Below are 22,785 nucleotides of genomic sequence, written 5' to 3' on the forward strand. Positions count from 1 at the left end.
GAACATCTGTACATCTGGGCCTAGTGCTGAGATTATCCACAAATACAAAGTTTGTTTTTAAAAGTTATATGATACACAGAGTGCATAATCAGCAATAACCCAAATTTAGGTGAATAGATTTTATAATACCGTTTAGATATTAGAATCCAAGTACTTTGGTACATCACTCATGAAAAGTCATACAGAGATTGGTTGTGGAAAGCAAAATCTATCGAGGAGTGGAGACTGTCCCTCAGTAATTGAGGACTAGGTCGGCTGTCCATTCGGAAAACACAGTCCCTGAGGAAAGGATTGGTTACTTTCCTGCCTCACTACATTGCCAGTCACGCCGATGAAAGGCGCAGGCTGCGCTGGGTGGTGCTGTACGACTGCAGAGAGCCTGCCCTGCCTCAGCTCTGCACGGCCACTTCCCCTGGTCCCTGGAAGGGTGACCAGAGCCGTGACGCTGGCCCGGGTAAGCCAGCTGCGGGCAGATGCTGTATAAACCTGCCACCCCAGAGCTCTGCAGCGCCCCCCACTCCCGACCCGCAGCCCCCTGCCAGCCCGGCCCCGCCCCCCCAGCTCCGCCAGGGCCCCCCACTCCCGACCCCCAGCCCCCTGCCAGCCCGGCCCTGCCCCCCCAGCTCCACCAGGGCCCCCCACTCCCGACCCGCAGCCCCCTGCCAGCCCAGCCCCGCCCCCCCAGCTCCGCCGGGGCCCCCCACTCCCGACCCCCAGCCCCCTGCCAGCCCGGCCCTGCCCCCCCAGCTCCGCCGGGGCCCCCCACTCCCGACCCGCAGCCCCCTGCCAGCCCGGCCCCGCCCCCCAGCTCCGCCGGGGCCCCCCACTCCCGACCCGCAGCCCCCTGCCAGCCCGGCCCCGCCCCCCAGCTCCGCCGGGGCCCCCCACTCCCGCCCCCCAGCCCCCTGCCAGCCCGGCCCCGCCCCCCAGCCCCGCCGGGGCCCCCACTCCCGCCCCCTGCCAGCCCGGCCCTGCCCCCCCAGCTCCGCCGGGGCCCCCCACTCCTGCCCCTCAGCCCCCTGCCAGCCCGGCCCTGCCCCCGAGCTCCGCCAGGGCCCCCCACTCCCGACCCCCAGCCCCCTGCCAGCCCGGCCCCGCCCCCCAGCTCCGCCGGGGCCCCCCACTCCCGACCCCCAGCCCCCTGCCAGCCCGGCCCCGCCCCCCAGCTCCGCCGGGGCCCCCCACTCCCGACCCCCCAGCCCCCTGCCAGCCCGGCCCCGCCCCCCAGCTCCGCCGGGGCCCCCCACTCCCGACCCCCAGCCCCCTGCCAGCCCGGCCCCACCCCCCCAGCTCCGCCGGGGCCCCCCACTCCCGACCCGCAGCCCCCTGCCAGCCCGGCCCCGCCCCCCAGCTCCGCCGGGGCCCCCCACTCCCGACCCCCAGCCCCCTGCCAGCCCGGCCCCGCCCCCCAGCTCCGCCGGGGCCCCCCACTCCCGACCCCCCAGCCCCCTGCCAGCCCGGCCCCGCCCCCCAGCTCCGCCGGGGCCCCCCACTCCCGACCCCCAGCCCCCTGCCAGCCCGGCCCCGCCCCCCAGCCCCGCCGGGGCCCCCCACTCCCGCCCCCTGCCAGCCCGGCCCTGCCCCCCCAGCTCCGCCGGGGCCCCCCACTCCTGCCCCTCAGCCCCCTGCCAGCCCGGCCCTGCCCCCGAGCTCCGCCAGGGCCCCCCACTCCCGACCCCCAGCCCCCTGCCAGCCCGGCCCCGCCCCCCAGCTCCGTCGGGGCCCCCCACTCCCGACCCCCAGCCCCCTGCCAGCCCGGCCCCGCCCCCCAGCTCCGCCGGGGCCCCCCACTCCCGCCCCCCAGCCCCCTGCCAGCCCGGCCCCGCCCCCCAGCTCCGCCGGGGCCCCCCACTCCCGACCCCCCAGCCCCCTGCCAGCCCGGCCCCGCCCCCCCAGCTCCGCCGGGGCCCCCCACTCCCGACCCGCAGCCCCCTGCCAGCCCGGCCCCGCCCCCCAGCTCCGCCGGGGCCCCCCACTCTCTACCCCCAGCCCCCTGCCAGCCCGGCCCCGCCCCCCAGCTCCGCCGGGGCCCCCCACTCTCTACCCCCAGCCCCCTGCCAGCCCGGCCCCGCCCCCCAGCTCCGGCGGGGCCCCCCACTCCCGACCCCCCAGCCCCCTGCCAGCCCGGCCCCGCCCCCCAGCTCCGCCGGGGCCCCCCACTCCCGACCCCCAGCCCCCTGCCAGCCCGGCCCCGCCCCCCCAGCTCCGCCGGGGCCCCCCACTCCCGACCCCCCAGCCCCCTGCCAGCCCGGCCCCGCCCCCCCAGCTCCGCCGGGGCCCCCCACTCCCGACCCGCAGCCCCCTGCCAGCCCGGCCCCCCCGTTGCCGGACGCAGCGGCCAGGCCCGGGACCACCCCGCGGTAACCGAGGCGACCCCCCCCAGGCGCAGGCGCAGTCGCTCGGGGTGGGGCAGCCCCCGGGCCCTCTCGGCCCCCGTCCGCGCTCATCCTCCCCAGCGGGTCGCCCCGCCCCCGGCCGCCGCTCACGTCACCCGCGCCGCGCCTGCGCAGTCTGCGCGCGGGCCGATTCAAACCGGGAAGCGGAGGAAGTCGGCCGGGCCGGGCGCGCGGCAGCGGACGGGGAGGCCCCGCCCCCAGCGAGCGCGGTTCGGAGCAGCCGGAGCCGGGGGGAGGGGAGAGAGGAGGAGTCCCCAGGAGGTGTCCCAGGGCGGGGGGAGGGGCTGACTGAGGGGCTGGGTGTTCCCAGGAGCTGGGGGGGAGGGGCTGACTGAGGGGCTGGGGTGTTCCCAGGAGCTGGGGGGGGGGGGAGGAGGTGTCCCAGGGCGGGGGGAGGGGCTGACTGGGGGGCTGGTGGGGGGGGGTGTTCCCAGTAGCTGGGGTGGGGGGGAGGTGTCCCAGGGTGGGTGGAGGGGCTGACTGAGGGGCTGGTGGGGGGGGGGTGTTCCCAGGAGCTGGGGGGGGAGGAGGTGTCCCAGGGCGGGGGGAGGGGCTGACTGGGGGGCTGACTGGGGGGGGGGGAGGGTGTTCCCAGGAGCTGGGGGGGGGGGGAGGTGTCCCAGGGTGGGTGGAGGGGCTGACTGGGGGGCTGGTGGGGGGGGTGTTCCCAGTAGCTGGGGTGGGGGGGAGGTGTCCCAGGGTGGGTGGAGGGGCTGACTGAGGGGCTGGTGGGGGGGGGGTGTTCCCAGGAGCTGGGGGGGGAGGAGGTGTCCCAGGGCGGGGGGAGGGGCTGACTGGGGGGCTGGTGTTCCCAGTAGCTGGGGTTGGGGGGAGGTGTCCCAGGGTGGGGGGAGGGGCTGACTGGGGGGCTGGTGGGGGGGGGTGTTCCCAGTAGCTGGGGTGGGGGGGAGGTGTCCCAGGGTGGGGGGAGGGGCTGACTGGGGGGCTGGTGGGGGGGGGTGTTCCCAGTAGCTGGGGTGGGGGGGAGGTGTCCCAGGGTGGGTGGAGGGGCTGACTGGGGGGCTGGTGGGGGGGGGGTGTTCCCAGTAGCTGGGGTTGGGGGGAGGTGTCCCAGGGTGGGTGGAGGGGCTGACTGGGGGGCTGGTGGTAGGGGGGGGGAGGGTGTTCCCAGGAGCTGGGGTGCGGGGGGAGGTGTCCCAGGGCGGTTGCGGGGGCTGGCCTGGGGCTGCGGGGGGAGGCTTCCAGGAGCGGGGGTGGGGGCAGATGTCCCAGGCGGTTAGTGGGGGGCTGAGGTTAGTGTCTCATTATCCCCTCACCTGCCATCTCTGTATTTCTCTGCTCCCCCCCCCGCAGTGAAGATGAGCACGTCAGCGCCCCAGCCCGCTGGTCGCAGCCAGAGCGCCTCTTCCGACAGCGTGTTCGTGTCCCCCAGCACCAGGCGGCAGCACCTCAGCACCTCGAACACCCCGGGGCTCGACAGCTTCCCGGGGAACGACGACGAACAGGAACGGAAGCAGCGGCGGCGCTCCCGGGTCATCGATCTGCAGCTCAGCAGCACCGACTCGCCCCTCTCTGTGCAGTCCCCTTCCAGCAGGTCAGAGTGACTTATGAAGCAGCTCTGTGCAAGTTTGCTTATTGCCTGCAGGAAATGCCCTGGGCTGTGTTAGTACCGGGACTCGGTGGGGGTGGGTAAGTCTACGGGTGGAGTTGTGTGAAAGGCCAGGGTCTCAGGGGTGAGGAAGTCTTACAACTGCTTTCTTGTGCATTGCTACCCAGGCAGCGGTGCTCTCTAAAGCAGAGGTTCTTGCTTGTTTCTTTAGGCGGGCAGAAACCTCCTTGCCTGTGATCCCGAAATTGACAAACACCCAGATTTCAGATCACTACTCCACCTGCATCAAGCTGTCAACAGAAAATGTAAGTGAAAATAGGTCTGCGTGTAGCGCAATAAGCCAACTTTGAAGAAAGCCAGTTCTTCAAGTGGGGCCATTCTACACATGCAGATCGCACCCAAACACAAACCCAGAAAAGGACGTGGTGTACCATGGTGGGGATGGTGAAGTTTGGGACTCTTATGCTTGTGCTCAAGGCTGTCGTTTCTGGGCTGTTTAGCAACAGACTCAATAACTCCCAAGTTTAAGACTGGAAGCGAAGAATGCAGCCTTCGGTTGTAAGCCCAAAGTTGTAAGCTTCAAAGCAGGGACTTTTTTGTGCATCTTCTAGCACAACGGAACCCTGACCCATGGGTGCTATAACAATACAAATAAACTAGTGTAAAGTCCATGTGTTACCCGCACAAAACTCACTGTCACTTGCACGCTCTAGGGCACCCACCTCTACCTAGGGCTCAAGGCTTCCACCCTTACCCTATTCCTAGGGCTCAGATGTAACCCTCTTAATTTAGGCACTCCAACTCCAATTCCAGTGGCCGGAAGTTGAATTTGTCTAACTTCCAACTCTAAATAAGGCACAGATTTTTAACCGTGAGGACAACTAGCCATCAGAGGTCATGGTGGATTCCCACTCGCTAGGAATCTTATTTAAATAACGTTTGGATGTTTTTTTAAAAGATACGTTCTCGTTCATATGGAAACGAATTTTGGGAAGTCCTTTGGCCTGTGCTGTGCAGGAGGTCAACCTAGATGATTGCAGCAGTCCCTGCTAGCCTTGTAATCTCTGAATTCTGAAGCTGTCATCTGCATTCCTTATTCCTAGATGTATAACTTTGTATTAAGACACCGTTTGTTTGAATAGGCCCAGCCTGCCAAGGGATACAGATCACTATGTGACTGCCCTGTCGTCCTCATTATTTACCTCTCTTGCCGATTTTTGTGCCATCCACAGATTTTATCAGCTGCGATTTTATATTTATTTTTCTGATCATTGATGACAATATTGAACAGTGTTGGGCCTAGAATGATTTCCAAAGACCCCCTGTTGATGAGATTCCCCACCAAGTGTTGCTCATGTAACTGTGGATTGAAGGACATGATTTTCCAAAAATAGAAGCTGCCTATGTGCTGTGTTTCAGAGAATCACCACAAAGAATGCCTTTGGCCTGCACCTCATAGACTACATGGCAGAGATACTCAAACAGAAGGACTCAGAACTGACCAACTTCAAGGTGAGGGGGATGGCTGCTGCCAGCTTGGTGCAGTGCTCTGTCTCTTGCTCCCTCCTGGAGCAGAGAGGCCTCTTGTTAATTCCTGCCTGAACCTCAAATGGGCATAATGCAGGCAGACAGGAACTAAGTTCCCTCTAAACAGCACTGCCACGCAGTAGGCTATCAAGGGCGGCACAGGTGGGAGAGGTGCCTCTTCCCCCAGCCCTGCCCGAGCTGCTGCGGCTGGGGAGAGGCGCCTCTCACCCCGCCCAGAGCTGCTGTGTCAAGAGAGGGCTGGGGGGAGTCCTCTCTCCCCGCTGCAGCCCTGGGGCAGCCTGCACCCCAAATCCCTCATACCTGGGGAACCCCAGAGCCCACAACTACAGCCAGAGCCCTTACCCCTCTGCCCCAGCCCTGACTCCCCTCCCAGACTCCAAACCCTTAGGCCTCACCCCTGCCACACATCACCTCCATATTGGTGCACATAGCAAAATTCATTCCACACATAGATCTAAAAAATTAGAAGGAACAGTGGATGGGAACTCCTCTGCTGTTCCTGGTTAAGATAGCTGATGAAAATGACTGGACAGTAACTCCTAATACAATTTCATAGGGCCAAATTCTTCTTTGTTACACCAGTGAGATCAGTGAGATTTCTGCACTGGTATAATCAAGCAGAATTAAGCCCACAGAAACCAGGGTTAATTTATCAAGGAAAGGATTGCAAGGTTTCCTGAAGTCCTTATTTTGACATTAGAGGCCAGCGATAGAGCAAGGCCATATCCAAAAGGAGTTTGGTCTGAGACTTGAAGGCGGGGTGAATTAGACTGGAGTAGATGGACAGCAGGAAGGGAACCAGGGATGCGATGGGAGGAGACAAAAGGAGGAACAGTTTTCTTTAGAGGGACCCCAGCAGAGTATTCACTTGTCCTAAGTGGACAAGGCTTGGGTAGGGGGTTCTGCAGTCATGATTTAAATAGCGGGGGGTCTGGTGACCCTGAGAATAGTACTTTTGTATCTTGAGTGCTTTTCTTCTTCTGATCTCCGAGTGCTTTGTAATGGTGGGCAGGTGAGCATATCCCCACTGTGCAGGGCAAGCCTGAGGAACGGGGGGAGTGATTTGTCTAGAGACTCATGGGAAGTCACTGGCAGAACGGAGTCCAGATCTGGATGTGGGCATTGTGCTTTCCAGTGGGCATTGCTGCTTGCTGGTAACGGAAAGATACTTGCCTGCCAGGGCAGATGTTCACAAGCCATGTTGATGGGAGTCTACACGAGTGTTCTGGAAGCAAAATGTAGATTAGAAAGAAGGCTTCAGTAAAGGCCTCTCTGGTGGTTTTCTCTGCTCTTCTATGCAAAAGGTAAGCTAGGCAAGGGTATTCGTGTCTTCATTTATTAGAGGACTCTGCTAGGCTTGGGGAAGGAAGCTCCTGCACAGAAGAGATTACAATTCCACTTCAGCCAAGGAGGAATTCATGTCAGAAACACTGCCCCTGTGCCTCAGGGACCTCTTGGTGCCAAATTGCAGAGAGACTTACCAAGGGTTACAGGGATCCCCTGAATCTGGTCTCTACTTACTCGTTTGCCACAGGGTGTCATGTAAGAGCTCGACTGAAACCTTGTGTCACAATAGTGGTCATAATCATTGTGAAAGATATGTACAGGTAATCGGTGAGGAGAGATGTTTATATACTGAAAATTATGCTCCGAAGGTCTGTGAGTTGGGGCTGGTCACCAGAAAGTAGTAAAACAGGTTTCTTTCAGGCAGGAGACACTTATCTACCTGTCAGACTGCATAGAGTTACAAAGGGATCTCACAAAAGTGCGTGACTGGGCAACAAAATGGCAGATGAAATTCCATGTTGATAAATGCAAAGTAATGCACATTGGAAAGCATCCCAACTATACATGCAAAATGATGGGGTCTAAATTAGCTGTTACCACGTGAGATCTTGGAGTCATTGTGGACAGTTTCTGAATACGTCAGCTCAATCTGCAGTGGCGGTCAAAAAAGCGAACAATATGAGGAACCTTTAGGAAAGGGATAGATAGTAAATATCCTAATGCCACTGTATAAATCCATGGTACTCCCACACCTTGAATACTGCATGCAGTTCTGGTTACCTTATCTCCAAACAGATATGTTAGAATTGGGAAAGGTAGAGAGAAGGGCAACAAAAGTGATTAGGGGGATGGAACAGCTTCTATATAAGGAGAGATTTAAAAGACTGGGACTGCTCAGATTGGAAAAGATATGACGAAGGGGGGTATGAGAAAGGTCTATAAAACCATGAGTGGTATGGGAAAAGTGAATAACTTTTACATAAGACAAGAACCAGGGGTTGCCCGATTAAATTAATAGTGATCAGGTTTAAAACAAACAAAAGGAAGAATTTCTTCTCACAGTCAACCTGTGAAACATTGCCAGGAGATGTTGTGAAGGCCAAGAGGATAATGGGGTTCAAAAAAGAATTAGATAAGTTCATAGAGGATAGGTCCATCAGTGGCTGTTTGCCAAGATGGTCAGAGATGCAACTCCATGCTCTTGGAGTGCCAGATGCTGGGACTGGGTGACAGAAGATGCCTCTGTTTGATACTTGCCCTGTGCTTTTTCATTCCTTCTGGCACAGCTGGCATTGTCCGCTGTCGGAAGACAGGTACTGGGCTAGATGGACCTTTGGTCTGACCCAGTCTGGCTGCTATTATGTTGCCAGAGGCTGGTGGTGTTGAGGAACTGACCCATAGAAGGCACAGGGTTCCTTGTGTTAAGGGCGGGCGGTAGAGGTGTCTCACTGCCCTGGGTATCTCTGAGAAGTAGCTACCCCCCCACACCTCCCCAATCTTTTTGAAGCATCAGGTGGGCTTAGGGAGCTGGGATTAGTGTAAGAGCTGGTATTTGCTGAAGGGCACTACAGGGTAGAAAATCTGTGTGGAATTCAGTACAGCAGAAGTACAAGTGACACTGTCTCTGGTAGCAGGGGGTGAAATTGTAACGGGGCAGGAGAGGAACAAGGAGAAGCAGTTAATTAATGAAACTTTTGGCAACAACATACAATAAAGTTGGACTCAGTTGCAGATAGACACTACAAAGAGAGGTCGTCATTGAGAATCCTCAAAGCAAAACAGAGCTGGACCAGCTGGCACTGGCAGGAGATGGAGCTATAACTTTCAGTTTTGAAAGGGGGGGAATAAGAGTGTAACTTTTAGCTAAAATGAGGTGTGCAAGACCGGCGAGATCTAGGAGGTTGGAGAACAGCATAAAATGCAGAGTTCCAGTGTGGCTGGGTCTTAGGGTAATGGTGGCCTGACCATAACTACATTTGACCTCCATGTATGAAGCTCATGTGAAAGAGAGGACTGTGGTCTTCAATTTCATAGAGTGGATCACAGCAGTGGCACGTAGAGTGGGTGAAAAACAAATGCCATAGGATCCACAGCGACATGACTGAAGATCAGTGTTTTGTGGAAGGAAAAGGGATGAAAGAGTCCAGTGTGGCTGAAAAGAAATGCATTGCAGTGATTCATGCTCATAAAGTATCCTTTTTACAAAAGGAATCCATCTCCAGTAGTGCTGATGGGTGGAACATGAACTTTGTCCGGCAAATTTATCCCAATGAGATGAGATCCTTTCTAATTGTGTGTTCTGTTCGGTCTGTTTCACAGATAGCAGCCGGCACCCTGGATGCCAGCACAAAGATCTATGCGGTGAGAGTGGATGCTGTCCATGCAGATGTATACAAGGTTCTTGGAGGGTTGGGCAAAGACTCAGCACCCACAAAGGATGTGGACAGCCAGGGTGCAGGTGTGCTGCTTGCTGCTTTCGTTTTGATGTACTAATCAAGGGAGCTGGACCAGTCTCTCCTGGTCATAACTCCAACTGGTCCTGCACTCATAACTGGTGCAGGACCTCTATATAACAGTCTTATGCTTACACAGCATCTGTAGATTTCCAGGCCCTTTTTAAGGATGGGAAAATGGAGGGAAGTGACTGCATAAATTCACAGTAAATCAGTGACAGAGATGGGATTAGAACCCAAATCTCCTGACTCCCAAGTCCTGTGCTCAGCCTGCTAGACCACTCTCCCTCCTCTGAGCTGAATGTGAGTACTTGGGTTACTTATTCTGGCAGAGTGGCCTGACTGAGAGATTCAAAATCATGAGAGGAAGCACCCCTTTGTCTTCATCCTGTCTTGTGCTACAAAAGCAGACTGTCCTGTTGAAAGACAGATTAGTCAACAGAAGGAAACACAGTCTTTAGTTAATTTTCTATAACTTCCCTTTGCTGGGAATCCAGACATACCCAATATGGATAATTTTATGCCCAGTAACTTCTGTAGTCATACAAGCTAAAATAAAAATAATGGAATCTAATCCTTAGGATACATGCACTGCCCCGGATTTCCCACGCCCTCTGTGACCATCAGCATCGAATCACGGGCCAGGTGCATTGTGGGACAGTTTTGTGTGCAGGTATTGGCCACAGATGGAAGTAGCACGTTGAGCCATATGGACTAATGGTCTGATCCATTTATGGCAGACCTATATTCCTAAGCAAGCTGAATGAATCCAGATTGCTCTAGCATGTATGTGCAATGTCTCTTTCAGCTTCCCATTCCACGGGCAGTAAGGGAGGGGCCGAATGACATGGCTTTCTGATTTCCCTGTTCGTTTAGGGATCTAAATGCAGTTGAATAAGAAATAATTGAAAAGATTTCCCCAAATGTCTAGTGCTGATCCAGTCTGGTTTGTGCTCCCTGCTTTAGTTTAGTGCAGTGAAGGCTTGGCTATGAGTAGGTATTATATGGCTATTTTGGGGTTAATTTGATCAGTTGGAGGGACTTTGGTTTCTGACTTGTCGAGGCCTGTGTTCCCTAGTCCAGAACTCTTCTCCTACGTGCGCTGGTCTGCGTGAGCAAAGAGATCAAGAGCTACAAGTTATACAATCAGTCCTCTGGCCGACAAAACGCGGGCTCTTTTACACCTAAAGCAGCTTCAGCTGAGCCCAGGGACTCACGTCACTTAGCTTCTACGCTGTCAGCTGGCGTGGGGCCGCACTGTGTGAAATCAGAGATGATAGTCTCACCAGCACGTGCAAGGAGAAGAGTATGTTAATTCTCACAAACTAATCTAGATGGGAAGAGATTTTTGTGGAGGATGGAGCTGGATTCTGTGCATCAAAGGAAATTTTCTTGTCTGCAGCATCTGCCCAGTGGGTTTGAGTCCTGCCTTTTGCTATCAGATTTTTAAATAAACCTAGAATTATTTTTGTAGTAATTCTGAGGAGTTTTTTTTTTTCAAAACTCTTGAACCTGCTCACTGATTTTTGTGGTAACTCCTGATGAGTGTGTAGGGTAAAACCCAAACACACAACCTGTCTTAGTCAAAGGCTTGAGGAAATAGAAGAGATTTAGAAAGGAATGAGTGGGTCAGGTCTATGTTTGATATACTCTCAACTCAGCACTTTTCAAGAAGAGTCAAACCCCTACCATTGGTAGCTACATGGCTATAGAGGCAGCCTCTGCAGTAATTCTCCTTTTTATAGATGGAGCTGCTGCCGGTATTGAAGCTGCCAAGAAGCTCCAGACAAAGAAGAAGCACTCGTACAAAACAATTGAACAGAACCTGAATAACATAAACGTCTCTCAGGCAGATCGCAGAAGTGAGGTGGGGAATACTGCCCTGGAGTTTTCGTGTAGCAATTGTTCTACTCAACCCTGACCAGAAAGACACTTCTCCTTCCTCACCCCCATGTAACTCCTCTTCTCAACATGGCAAGCTTGTGTCAGGTTCTAGCATTCATATGCTTTCCTCTTGTCTATCTCTGCACTCTGCTGTCATAGCAAATCTCTTATCTGTCTCCACCGTTTCCCTCCTGTACTGGTGCGCTTCAAATTCTTCAGCAAGCCAACTCTGCACTAGTTAACCCAAGTGTGAGTGTGAAGCTCATGTCTCTGTTTAGAGCTTCTCTGTGATGGGGTCTCATGTCCCTCTGTCATCTGTTTTCCCTCTGCCTCTGTTCCTTGATTCTTCTCGCTTTGTGTCCATGTGCAGGTTGATCCCATGTTCCAGAAGACAGCAGCCTCCTTCGATGAGTGCAGCACGGTTGGCATCTTCCTCAGCACCCTGCACACCGACAGCTATCGCTGTGAGCTCCTGTTGGATGCCAAGGTCACGCCGCTCCCATCATCTGAGACCTTGGAGTCCCCGAGCTCTGCTCCTGTGAAGGTGGCAGACCTGAAGTGTAGGTGGAAGTAATAACTGTGAACTCTGGACTCTTACAGGCTCCCACTCCATTCCACCGAACTCCCTAATAGTTCTTATGCTCGTTGTCTCTCAGCGCAAGAGGCACCATGTTCCCTTCGCTGTTTGGCTCATCTGTTAACATTTTGGTCTCAGCTGATCTCATTCTGGCTTCAGTTATCTAATTCTACCCCTCTCCCCTCGGTTAACCCTTTGGTGCAGTCACACATGTATTGCTTAGGGGGAGATGCTCCTAAATTGGATGCATGGTGCAGATTTTATGGTAGGTTTCTTGGTTCCTGCTGCTTTTTAGGCTTAAACCATAAAATCATGGCCAGTGTAGGGTGAAAGTAAACAGTGTGTATGGCTTCAGGCATTTATTTCCTGGGTTAGTCTCTCAGTCATGGGGAAATAGCTTTCTTCTCCAACCTTCAACTCCCATGCGTGTGTTCTGAAATGGTTGTCCATATCTGAGGTACGGTCATCTCAGCAGTAGTGTAAATCCAGATTATTTGATGGTGGTTTAGGTTAATTGCTGATCATTAACCCTGTTCATAATCTCTTCTTACTGCTTTTGTGGTCTCTAGCTATCCTGCTGCAGTGCATCGAACCGCGCCCCATCTGCCCTACGTTGAGTGGCTTCCAGCTTTCCCATTGGGACAGTGACTCCCATGATGAGGTATGTCTGTTAGCAAGCTGCTCATATTCACCCAGTGCAGAGCGTGATATGGGAGTTGTTCCCAGTGTGCTCAGCTGCCTCTGTCAAAGATCTCTCTGCAGGCTGGAAAGGAAAGGGACACTTGCTCTGCGGGGTCAGGGCTATTCTGACAGAACCGGACAGGGAAGTGATATGCAGTAGTTCCCTGGGGTGCATTTTAGTAACTAGAATTCTGGGACTAACTCAAGTATCTGACCTAGTTTTAAACAGAGAATAGGATTTTAAACTATTTGAAGGGACGTCTCTGGAGAAATACACGCCATTCAGACATTTTATTAAGGCCCTGGCCTTTGCAAAAGGATTCCCTAGGATTATTGTAATCAGCCACTATTGGTGTAGAGCAGAGTGGTTGATTCCTCTTGCATCTTGAGGTACTGAGAAAACACATACTGAGTACAAGATGGGATCAATTCTTGTCCTTCTAGATTGGGAAGAGGGCGATGTACTCTGGGCTCAAATGGCCTGCGTGTGCCTGAGGATATGCTCCATTCCGGAGTCATCACCTGAGTTTAGTTCTTCAGTTTCTTAACAATTTCTTTTCCCTGTCTGTCCCCTGAGGCTGACGCCCTATAGCGTTGAATCTACAGGATGAAGGCTCCAAGGATGAGCAGGTTCATAGAAGATTAGGTGTGGAAGAGACCTCGGGAGGTCATCTAGACCAACCCCCTGTTCAAAGCACGACCAACCCCAACTAAATCATCCTAGCGAGGGTTTTGTCAAGCTGGACCTTAAAAACCTCTAAGGAAGGGGATTCCACCACGTCCCTAGGGAACCCATTCCAGGGCTTCACCACCCTCCTAGTGAAATAGTGTTTCCTAATATCCAACCTAGACCTTCCCCACTGCAACTTGAGACCATTGTTCCTTGTTCTGCAATCTCCCACCACTGAGCTAGCTGAGCTCCTTCCTCTTTGGAACCCCCTCCCAGTTTAGTGTCATCTGCGAACTTGCTCATGGTGCAATTCATCCCATCATCCAGATCATTGATAAAGATGTTGAACAAAACAAAAGAAGGTTACCTGGGTGTGGGATGCTCTGATGTGCCCTTTCTATGGATAACCAGTCCCCTTCGGGTTTTTAGTTAGTCCACTCTCTCTGAGTACTAAGCCTCAAGTAGGGTTTATATTCTGGAGCAAATGTGTTAAGCCCTGCATAGATGTCTTATTTTGCCTTGGAGGCCCAGGGTTTGGTATTGAATCCTTTCTGTGAGTAACTTGCTCTTTCTGTTCTGCAGTCAGTGTCCGCTCTGCTGGATAAATTTAAGAAAAGCGACCAAGTCTTTGATATCAAGGCAGAGGTGGATTGTGACCCTGCAGACTATGCTGATGCCCTAGTGGAGGATGACTTTGATGCAGACATGCCAGATAGAACGGTAGCAGGGGATGTTGGGAAGCTCTCAGACAAGCTGGAGGCCTGCAGGATGGTGCGTGAGAGCATGAGGTACGTGGTGTTGCTTTGGTCTGCAGCGCTAAGTCCTTCATCAGCTGGGGTTTGCCATCCAGCCACAGCCTCCAGCTCAGGATGTCGAACAGCCGTGTTTTGATAGTAGGTTTCCTGAGGCAATGAAGTTTACAAGCAGAGCTTGCTTACTGTGCAAGTGGTATCCGTGACTCAAGTAACTTCTCATTATAGGACTCTCTCTAATCTTTTCTTTCCCCCACTGAGAGACAGAAATGGGACTTGGTGACCAGGGATCCTAGAAATCCGTTCGCCCTGGAAAAACACGGAATTTGCGCTTTTACAGAGAATCTTTCATTTTTACATTTTGTGAAAAAAAACAAAAACATACAGTAGTAGAACCCCGTTTATCCGAGCCTTCGTTGACCGGCTCTCAGTATTAACCGAACCGCCAGTGGTGGGGCTCAGGTGGTTGGTGGTTTGGATAATACAGAGAGCTGGATAAACGGGGTTCTACTGTATATCAATACAATATTGTGTTCAACTAATCTCTCAGGGTAATTAAGGAAAGTAAAGTTCAGTGTTTCATTTTAGCTGCGGAAAGAGATGGCTTTTTATGGTTTTCCCTTTGTTTGTTGGAGAATTTTGATTTTTTTTTTTGATCACGGAAAACTAGGATCCCAGTTAATGACTCCAACCAGGCCAGCATCCATCCAGTATGATCTCCAGGTTAAAAGTAAGCTGCACAGCTATCAAAAGGGTCTCCTTCCACTGTTTAAATGTCACATGCAATTAAAATGGTTTTAAATTTCTCCCAGTCCCCCATCCCAACCATCCCTGCTATGACTCATCGGAACCATCGGTGCTGAAGATATTCAGGTGGTTGCACTTTGTTAATAAAAGTTAGAACTTGGCTGAGTGTCGCACCAGAGTATTTGTTATTGCAATTCAAGCCACTTCAGTCTGTTAGCCACCAGTCCCTGACCCTGTGCAAAGCACCTCTGAAGGAATGGGCATCCTTACCCTACATCAACCATTTGACCGCCATGTCTGGAGATGTTTTTGTAGCTGGGAGTTGGCAGGGACTGCAAGGTGCCCAGACCGTTCCCTTGGCTAGAGCCAGAACACCTGCCCTTACCCCCTGCGGACTTCAGAAGGAGGAAAGTGAAACCCCTTTCTGCTGTCTGTGGTGGGCATCTATTGGAATGGGATGGAATGAGATGAAAGGGGAATGAAGCTAGGGAAATCACCCTTATTCAGCTGCTTATCCTGTACCTCCTTAGGGAGCAAGATAGCAAATTGCCATCTGCTTCCCAAACCCCAGAACCCCTGTTGGCAAGTCAGCTAACTTGTATTATTTTTGTGTGTCTCTCTACAACCAACAGTATGGTCACCAGCAAGACCGTGAATAAGAGGCGTAGGGATTAGAAGCCACTGCTCCCTACCTGCTTAAGATCAAGGGTTGTCTGTGTCAAGGCATTTATACTTTTTGCAGACTGGCCACTGGAGGGGGAAATGACCCGCATCCGAACAGGACTGATCCCATCCGACAGTGATCCATGCACATACTGGCTAGCCCCTGGGCTACTGTAGTGTGTGGTGGTGGTGTTTTTTTGCATGGATTATAACCGATTTGGGGGGGTGCTCTTTCAGTAAGGATGTGATTCCCCTTGCGGAGGGAGACATCGGGACCATGTGCCTCCATCTCTCTGTGAAACCTGGAGAGTATTCCTACTTCAGCCCCCGCGCCATGTTGATGTGGGCCGGCCCAGAGCACTGGCGCTTTAAGCCTCATCATAAACGTACGTATTTGTAGGATGCAGTTCAGAAAGTGGATCCACTTTACCGTAAACTTCTGGTGTGTCTAGAGACAGATGCCTTTCTAGCCATTGAGTAGTGACTATCAGGGTAGAGACCACTGTGCACTGCTCTCCAGTCACTCTTCCAGCCAGTTTAGGAGGAGCTCTCTGTCTAGGGGGAAGTCTAGCTTGGTATGGGGTGAGGGGGAATATATCTATGTAATAGCATACTACCTAGGTCCTGTCCTAGTGCAGCCATAGGGGATACCAGTTTAAATATCTATCCCAGTTTGCCTGCAACCTCCCTCCAACACACACAACTCAATTGCGTTATCTGCTTGTGCTTCTTTAGAAAGACAAAGAGCCCTTTAAAATATTAAATCTACAATGAAAACTCCAGCACCTCGGTTAGCTCACAGAAAAGCTCTGCTGACTGAAGGCAGAGCATGTGCCATCTTCCTCTCCTTTCGCTCCAGAATACCTGGGTGCGGGTGATCTGGGGACCTTTCCAAGCAGGTTAGGAACAGTATCTGAGAAGTAAAGGTAGAAGCACTTGATTCTCCTCCCCCGCAAGTGTTGAGCATTGACCATAACCTCCCTTTCTGCAGTGGACACGGCCGCTGAGAAGGGGGGCAGGAAGAGGAACACAAAGAAAGTCTTTGAACTCGACTTTGATGAGGATATTGACTTTACAACGCGTTTCCGTAAGACTAGGGTATGTACTGGGTTGCCACGGGGACCTGGCTGTTTTCTGCTCCCTCCTCTGCGACATGGGGAGCGTCTTTAGTACAAGCCTTTGGCAGATTTTTTTAAAATGGGGTTTTGCTGTGAACTGGACTCTAAAATCAGCCCTGGAGGCCCATCTGTGGGGGTGTTCCTCACTCCAGATCAAATGACAGTAGAGACTTTCTCTGCTAGCCCTGTATTCTGGAAGTCCTGCTGGGTTCTTCCTGGCTTATGCCGCTGCGGGCAGGGAGCTGTCCAGGGGTCAGCGAGGGCAGCATGCAGAGCTGCCAGTGGTACACAGCTAACAGATCTGTACAATGGGGACGCCAGCATAGATTCCAGCTTTCTATCCCAGAGCTGTTCGCTTTTTGAGACTCCCAGGAATAATCTGGAGTAGAAGCATGTTGTAGTCACTAAAGTGAACAGGCCTAACTGAATAAACAGTGGGCAGAGCTGTTGAGTGCAAAGGTACCTTTTCCCGTAGTTTCCCACAGCTCGAGCCTTTCGAGGCACCGTAGTGCCAGCCCCGGGCTGGTTGTCTTCCCGCTTACTCTCTGCTGCTCCTGGTGCATTGAGCATCCCTTTGAATATCCCCCACTCTCTACCCTGGACCATGGAGCTCTGAGGACCCACTTCCAATCTCTCAGTGTGCTTACTCCAATGCTGGGTGGAACTCAGCGCTCCCATGCCCTGGCAAGCAAGGGAGTTCTTTGAAACGGCTCCCTGGGATATAGGCTGGACGTGCTTGGGCTAGGATTGGCCCCCGGCGTGGCAGGTGCTCTGGCGTAATATGGTGTTCACCTTGAACAGGCCGCAACAACTCTGGCCAAAGCAACGCTCGACAACCAGAACAAGAAGAGCACCACGCTCCCTGAAGACTTCCATTATGAGCCCGACAACATCATCCGGCTCTCCCTCAAACCAGCTATCAAGGTACAGTTCTCTTCCCGACCCCAGCTGGGTTCTTCCGCCCTGCCTGCTGTGCCATGGGCTGCGGGACTCCCATAGTGCAGTCACTGAACACTCCTCCACCAGGCGACTGTCCGCTAAGGAGGCGCTCGGTTCATCTGGTTAAACCTGCCGCCTTGTTGATAGTAGGCATGCTGTGCACGGAGAGGAGGGCAGAGGGTAAAATGGAGGAGGGCTGGGGTGGACCTGGGGAGGAAGAGGAGTGCCATGGGCGTAGGAGGAAGGGAATATGGCTGTCTGGATGCTAGTCTGGGCAGTGTTCAGGATCTCTGTCCTTTTTCTCCCCCTTGACCTTGTCCCAGCAGCTGTGGAGGAAGGCTCTGCAGAGCAGCTTATCTGACCAAGAGGATGAGATTGGAGAGTATGATTACAACAACCCCAATGACACCTCCAACTTCTGTCCTGCACTGAAGGTAGGTGGGGCAGGGGTGTCACTTGGCTGTGTACTGTCTGGTGGAAAATACCATCTTTCTCCAGCGGGAAAGATCCACCTGGGAGAGTGGCCTCCAGCACCACACAAAGCCTTGGGCTTACCGGATTTCACTAGTGAAACGCCAGATGACTCTTGTAACCTTTCTCTGGGCAGGAGGAGCGTCCTCATCTCTCCACACTTGCTATCCGTGGAATCGCGCTGACTCCGAACTAGCCAGCTCCTATTCTGCAAATGTGCCTCTATCCACCTGCTAAAACCCCGGACGCGCACACACACGGGGACACACCTCTCCCATGTGTGCAAACCCTCTGCTCACAGAGCAATTGTCACATCCTCCAGTGGCTTCCCAGCAGGATCCTATTCCAAGTGCTCTGCCTTGGCTCTTTAAAAACTTCACGGACTTGCTTCAGTGCCCTCGCAGACCCGTTGCCGCACATTCGGTCATGCCCCCTGTGGTGGGCGAGCTCGGGCATCCCTTGGCATTTCCCAGCTCTGGGAATCCTTTGCTGCTTTGGTGCTGAGGTGTAGATGGTGCATCTCGGGGGGTGGGGAACCCTGCACGTTGCTGTTGGGATTTGCAGGGAGCACACGGACTACAGCACCAGTGTGAGGCTTCTCTTTTTTCCCCCAATAACTGCTCAGGCTGCTGATAGCGACGATGACCCTGACCCCGTTGACTTCATGGGCCAGGGTGGGCCGTTTGAACTGACCGTAATGGGGACAAATCCGTATGGTGATCTCAGCAGGGCCCTGGGGGTTGACATCACGACATATGGAGAGTCCAACCTTGTTGCTGAGCCCCAGAAGGTAAAAGCTGGCATGCTGCCCGTGCGGTCCCGGCTGGTATGTGGCTTAGTCCTGAGCTTGCCTCTGTCGGAGCTGCAGGGTGGGTAGGGGCCCCTGGAGAGCAGTGAAGCGCCCTGTGTGCTCCCCATACCAAGCTGCTGGCCAGTGCAGCAGTGGGGGTACTAGTCTGAGGCTCCAGCTGCAGGAGGCCCATGGAAGGGAAGCTCTCTGAGGGATGGAGCAGGCTGCGCTGCCTTCGGAACGAGCCTGTATGCTGAGGCGCAGGGACTAACTGGTTGCAGTGCTCCATCCGGTAGAATAATGCCTGCCAAACCGCCCAGAGGGGATCCTGCTGGACTCGGCTCTCTGATCAGTGTGACATGCTTCCGCTTGTCTGGGGATGCTGCTGCTTTCTCACCGCCTTTCTCAACCTGTATGTCTACCTTCAGGTCAATAAGATAGAAATTCATTATGCAAAGACGGCCAAAAAGATGGACATGAAGAGGCTAAAGCGGACCATGTGGGACCTCCTGACTGATGTGCAGAAGGAGCAGGTGGGGGCAGAGGTGAGTGCAAGGAAAACCCAAAGCAGCCATCCCTGGCCACCCACACGTGTACCAGCTTGACAGCCCCTTCTCAGGCCTCCCTCTGCACCGTAGTGACCTGGCTGGCTGATTCCACTGCATTCCCAGCCCAGGCATCTCTGGTGCTACTAGCAGGCACCTTACCAAGCCCTGGGGGATCTCGAATGGTGGGTAAAGTAGCCCATTCAGCACGACCCTGCCAGCACTGGCAGGATTGTCGTGTTCACTATGGGAGCTCCAAGCTCTCAGCTTTGGTCCCTTTCTCTCATGCTGATGTGGCCTGGGGAGGGCTTCAGATCAATGCACGTGGCTCCCCAAGGGGCCAGACTGTCCCTGGCAGCCTTAGGAGAGAGGCTGGCTCTGTTCAGAAGGAGCTGTGTCCCTCCCTCAGCTGGGAGGGTGTCTCCCAGCACGCATGGGGAGAGACGCTCGAGTCTGATGCCTTCATGATGCATCTTGGGCTTGCTCGTGTTTGGGAAAGCAAAGACCTGGAATCCTGGGGTGAGACTTTCCTGGTGTAGTCCCGGTGAGCACCCTGACCTGCCTGGGTCTGACTATCTGCCTTTTCTCCCCTTGCTGAAGCAGAATGAAGTTGCAGAGAAGGAGACTGACTCTGTAACACTAGCAGGCAAGAAGGTCTTCAGTGGCATCACAAAAGATCTGCTTCACAGGTACGTGGGGGTAGAGACCCTTCCTAGAGAGGGCCTGCTGTGCTGTGGCTGCAAGCCTCTGGATGAATCCTGGGCGTTCCCTATTAACTCTCCATCTGCCCCCGGTGGGATAATGTCGCTCTCGGCTTTTACACCAAGGGGGTGTCAGTCTGAACAGTGAGTGGCCTCCAAGGGCGGGATATCTGCACTGCAATGCAACACCTGCAGCTGCCCCGTGTCAGCTGATGGGCTCAGGCTGGAAGCTGGGTTCTGGGACCCTCCCTCCGTCCAGGTTCCAGAGCTTGGGCTGAGCCCAAAGGTCTACACTACCATTTTATAGCCCCTGAGCCCAAGCCAGCTGACATGGGCCAGCTGCAGGTGCTTCATGGCAGCGTAGCATCCTCTGAATGTCTTGGCCGCAGTATGAAGCTCTCCCATCTGCTGCACGTGGGGATAGCTTGATCTCAGGCTTGGGTTGCTGAATGTCGATCAGAGGGCCTGCTCACCCCTCGGCCCAGCTTCCTTCTGGCTGGGTTTGCGGAGGTGGGTGTGAAGAAGCTGCAGGCCTGAGGTGAGGCCCTCGGGCGGGGGGGGAGGAGAAAGAGGTTTTGGTCTCCTTAGTGGGAAATGGGAAAAGCTGGAGAGTGGTGAAAGATCTGTCATTCACTTAACCAGCCCCCACTGGCTCATCAGTGTGCCCCATCACTGGTGTCTAATGTGTAGGCTCCAGCTGTCTGTGTAACCACCTCCCTTCCTTTGGCCGTTTTGCAGACTGCCTTCCGCAATGGCTCAGAACCTCTCTGTGCCGCTGGCGTTTGCCTGCCTCTTGCACTTGGCAAATGAAAAGGTGAGCAGTGTCCGCGTGTAATGCTTGGCAACCCCGATGAATCCCACTGGGCCTGCAGGGAGCAGTCAGTGGAAGAGGTGGGGTGCTGGGTCCAAAAATTCCATGTGAGCAAGGCCCACCAGCCAGATATCTGGGAAAGAATTCTCTGCAGTAGCTCAGAGCCCTCCCCATCTAGTGTCCCATCACTGGCCACTGTGGATATTTGCTACTAGCAGTCGCAGATCGACTGCATGCCATTGTAGGCTGTTCCATCAGGCCATCCCCTCCATAAACTTCTCAAGCTCTGTCTTGAAGCCAGTTTGGTTTTTGCCCCCCACTGCTCCCATTGGGAGGCTGTTCCAGAACTTCATTCCTCTGCTGCTTCATAGCAACCCCACTTTTCTTCTTGGGTTTTTTATTTATGACCAAAGAACTTTTTACTGCTTTAATTTCCCTTGCAAGGTCTACCTCAGCTTGAATTTTGCAATTCTCTTTTCATGCCTATGCTTTCTGACTTCCAAGCTGTAGCTTTCTTTGCTGATCAATCCCTTCTTCAAGTCCTTGTAGGAGGCTCTCTGCTTACTCCTACATCCTCTTTGAGGTGGTTATTAATCCACAAATGAGCACATTGGTCTTGATTTAAGGTTTGAATTTGGCCTTTCACCCTGTCCTCTCTTGGCTTAGCTCAGACCCTGAACTTTGCTTTGAACATCACTTCTGTGCTGTGGGTTTTTAATTCAGTTTCCAAAGCACTGATAGGAAATAAGCAAGCTGGCTCTTGGGCAGTGACTCTAAGATGGTTCCAGCCTAGGGACGGTTCTAGGTACAAAGCTGGAAGTCAGGGGAGACTGGGCTCATGACTAGTTCAACTATCTTTGCCGTTGTGATCTGTCAGTAACAGCTTTCCTGTGGGCTGGCTATGGTGGTCTCTGCTGGGAAGAGTCTGGCTTGTAGAACTAATCTGCTTCCTCTCCTCTTCAGAATCTGACGCTGGAGGGGGTAGAGGACCTGTCTGACGTCCTTGTGAAGCAAGGAGATTGATGTGCCACATGGGCGGAGCAGGGCGCTCTGGCTGCTCTGATAAGACGGGAGCTCTTCGCCCCACCATGAGACTAGCCATTCATTTCAGCGAGTGGCATGACTGGGTCGCTCATCACTGGTAGCTTTCTCTCCCCTGCCAGCACTACCAATGGGATTTCTCAGAACACCTTGTGTGAATCATGGACACCTGCCTCTCCAAACCTGGGCTCCTAGGGCACTCAGGCAGATGGGGATTGCTACTCTCGTGCCTCCATGGGAACTGGAGCCCTCTTTGAGCCATCCAACTGTCTCTCTTGCCTTTTTAGATGGTAATAATGACCCACAGATTCATGCTGCTTCTTGCCATAGCCACTGCTACAGCAAAGAACTCTCCAGCATATCCCCCCCGTCTCACTTTCTGTACATAGAACCCGTTGTAATTACTGGGTTATTACCCCCTTAACTCTATTGTCTCCTCGCTTTACACATTATTAGGATTTCTCTGAAATGATTTAACCTATTTTGTACAGCTTTTTAAAAAAATAAAAGAAAAGAAACTGCAATGTTGGTTCAGATTTTGGGTGCTCTGCTTCGCTGGGGGGAGAGTGGGTTTCCCAGGGGTAGAACAAACCCCACTGCATCTCCCTCATAGTTTCAGAATTCACCGTGCTGGGCGGCGGTGAAGCAGAGAAGAGTAAAACCATGCGAAAGGTACGGCATCGGGCTGTGGGTGCCCTCCTGAACTCTGCATTGGCAGACTTCGCATCAGCTGCCTCTGTCCATTCTCCCAACTGGAGTAAACAAGAAGTGATGCCACCGTACCGGTGTGCTGCAGAGTTCTGTGGTGCACAGTCCCGGCATATGTATAGACGTGACCTGAGCTGTGACATCTCTAGGGCTTCACTGGAATAAGGCTTCAGCTCTCCCCATCCGTTGCGACTTGTATGTAGACCCAGGCCAGTGTACTCTCGGGCTGTGCGGATCCAGTCACATCTACATATGCAGGACCAGCTGCTCTGAGCAGCAGAATTCAAGGCTGCTGGGCTGTGCCCCCCATGTGATCCCAGGAGGGCACGCATCCAGCCATGTGCAACGCAGGAACACGAGCAAAACCTTTTACTTTTATCCAATTTTATTAAATTGGGCAGAGAAGTTTGAGCAACCCTGGCCCTCACCCGGG

General features: G+C 54.0%; 1 protein-coding gene across 3 annotated transcripts; it reads left to right on the forward strand.

Moving 5' to 3' along the window:
- The first annotated feature begins 2,450 nt into the window (after positions 1-2,450).
- Positions 2,451-22,155, forward strand: NCAPH (non-SMC condensin I complex subunit H). Of its 3 annotated transcripts, none has more exons than XM_084615250.1 (18): positions 2,451-2,605; positions 3,711-3,951; positions 4,178-4,271; positions 5,386-5,478; positions 9,121-9,259; positions 11,000-11,121; positions 11,509-11,698; positions 12,285-12,376; positions 13,649-13,854; positions 15,466-15,614; positions 16,220-16,326; positions 17,148-17,270; positions 17,612-17,719; positions 18,382-18,546; positions 18,975-19,091; positions 19,692-19,780; positions 20,531-20,606; positions 21,567-22,155. In XM_084615250.1, exons 2-18 carry the CDS (start codon positions 3,716-3,718, stop codon positions 21,624-21,626), a joined length of 2,166 nt encoding a protein of 721 aa, XP_084471376.1. In that variant the 5' UTR covers positions 2,451-2,605; positions 3,711-3,715; the 3' UTR covers positions 21,627-22,155. The 3 variants fall into 3 exon arrangements, with proteins under 3 accessions (XP_084471376.1, XP_084471378.1, XP_084471377.1); XM_084615252.1 differs by having other exon boundaries at positions 19,695-19,780; XM_084615251.1 differs by having other exon boundaries at positions 2,549-2,657.
- Positions 22,156-22,785: the final 630 nt, after the last annotated feature.

Source organism: Lepidochelys olivacea, assembly GCF_965140295.1.
Source record: "Lepidochelys olivacea isolate rLepOli2 genome assembly, chromosome: 26".
Taxonomy (NCBI): Eukaryota; Metazoa; Chordata; order Testudines; family Cheloniidae; genus Lepidochelys; species Lepidochelys olivacea.

Excerpts from the sequence above, each read along its gene's own strand:
- NCAPH (XM_084615250.1), top strand. The coding sequence starts at position 3,716 with ATGAGCACGTCAGCGCCCCAGCCCGCTGGTCGCAGCCAGAGCGCCTCT. Across the intron at positions 5,479-9,120 it reads CAGAACTGACCAACTTCAAG|ATAGCAGCCGGCACCCTGGA; the intron begins GTGAGGGGGATG and ends TCTGTTTCACAG. Across the intron at positions 19,781-20,530 it reads ACAAAAGATCTGCTTCACAG|ACTGCCTTCCGCAATGGCTC; the intron begins GTACGTGGGGGT and ends GCCGTTTTGCAG.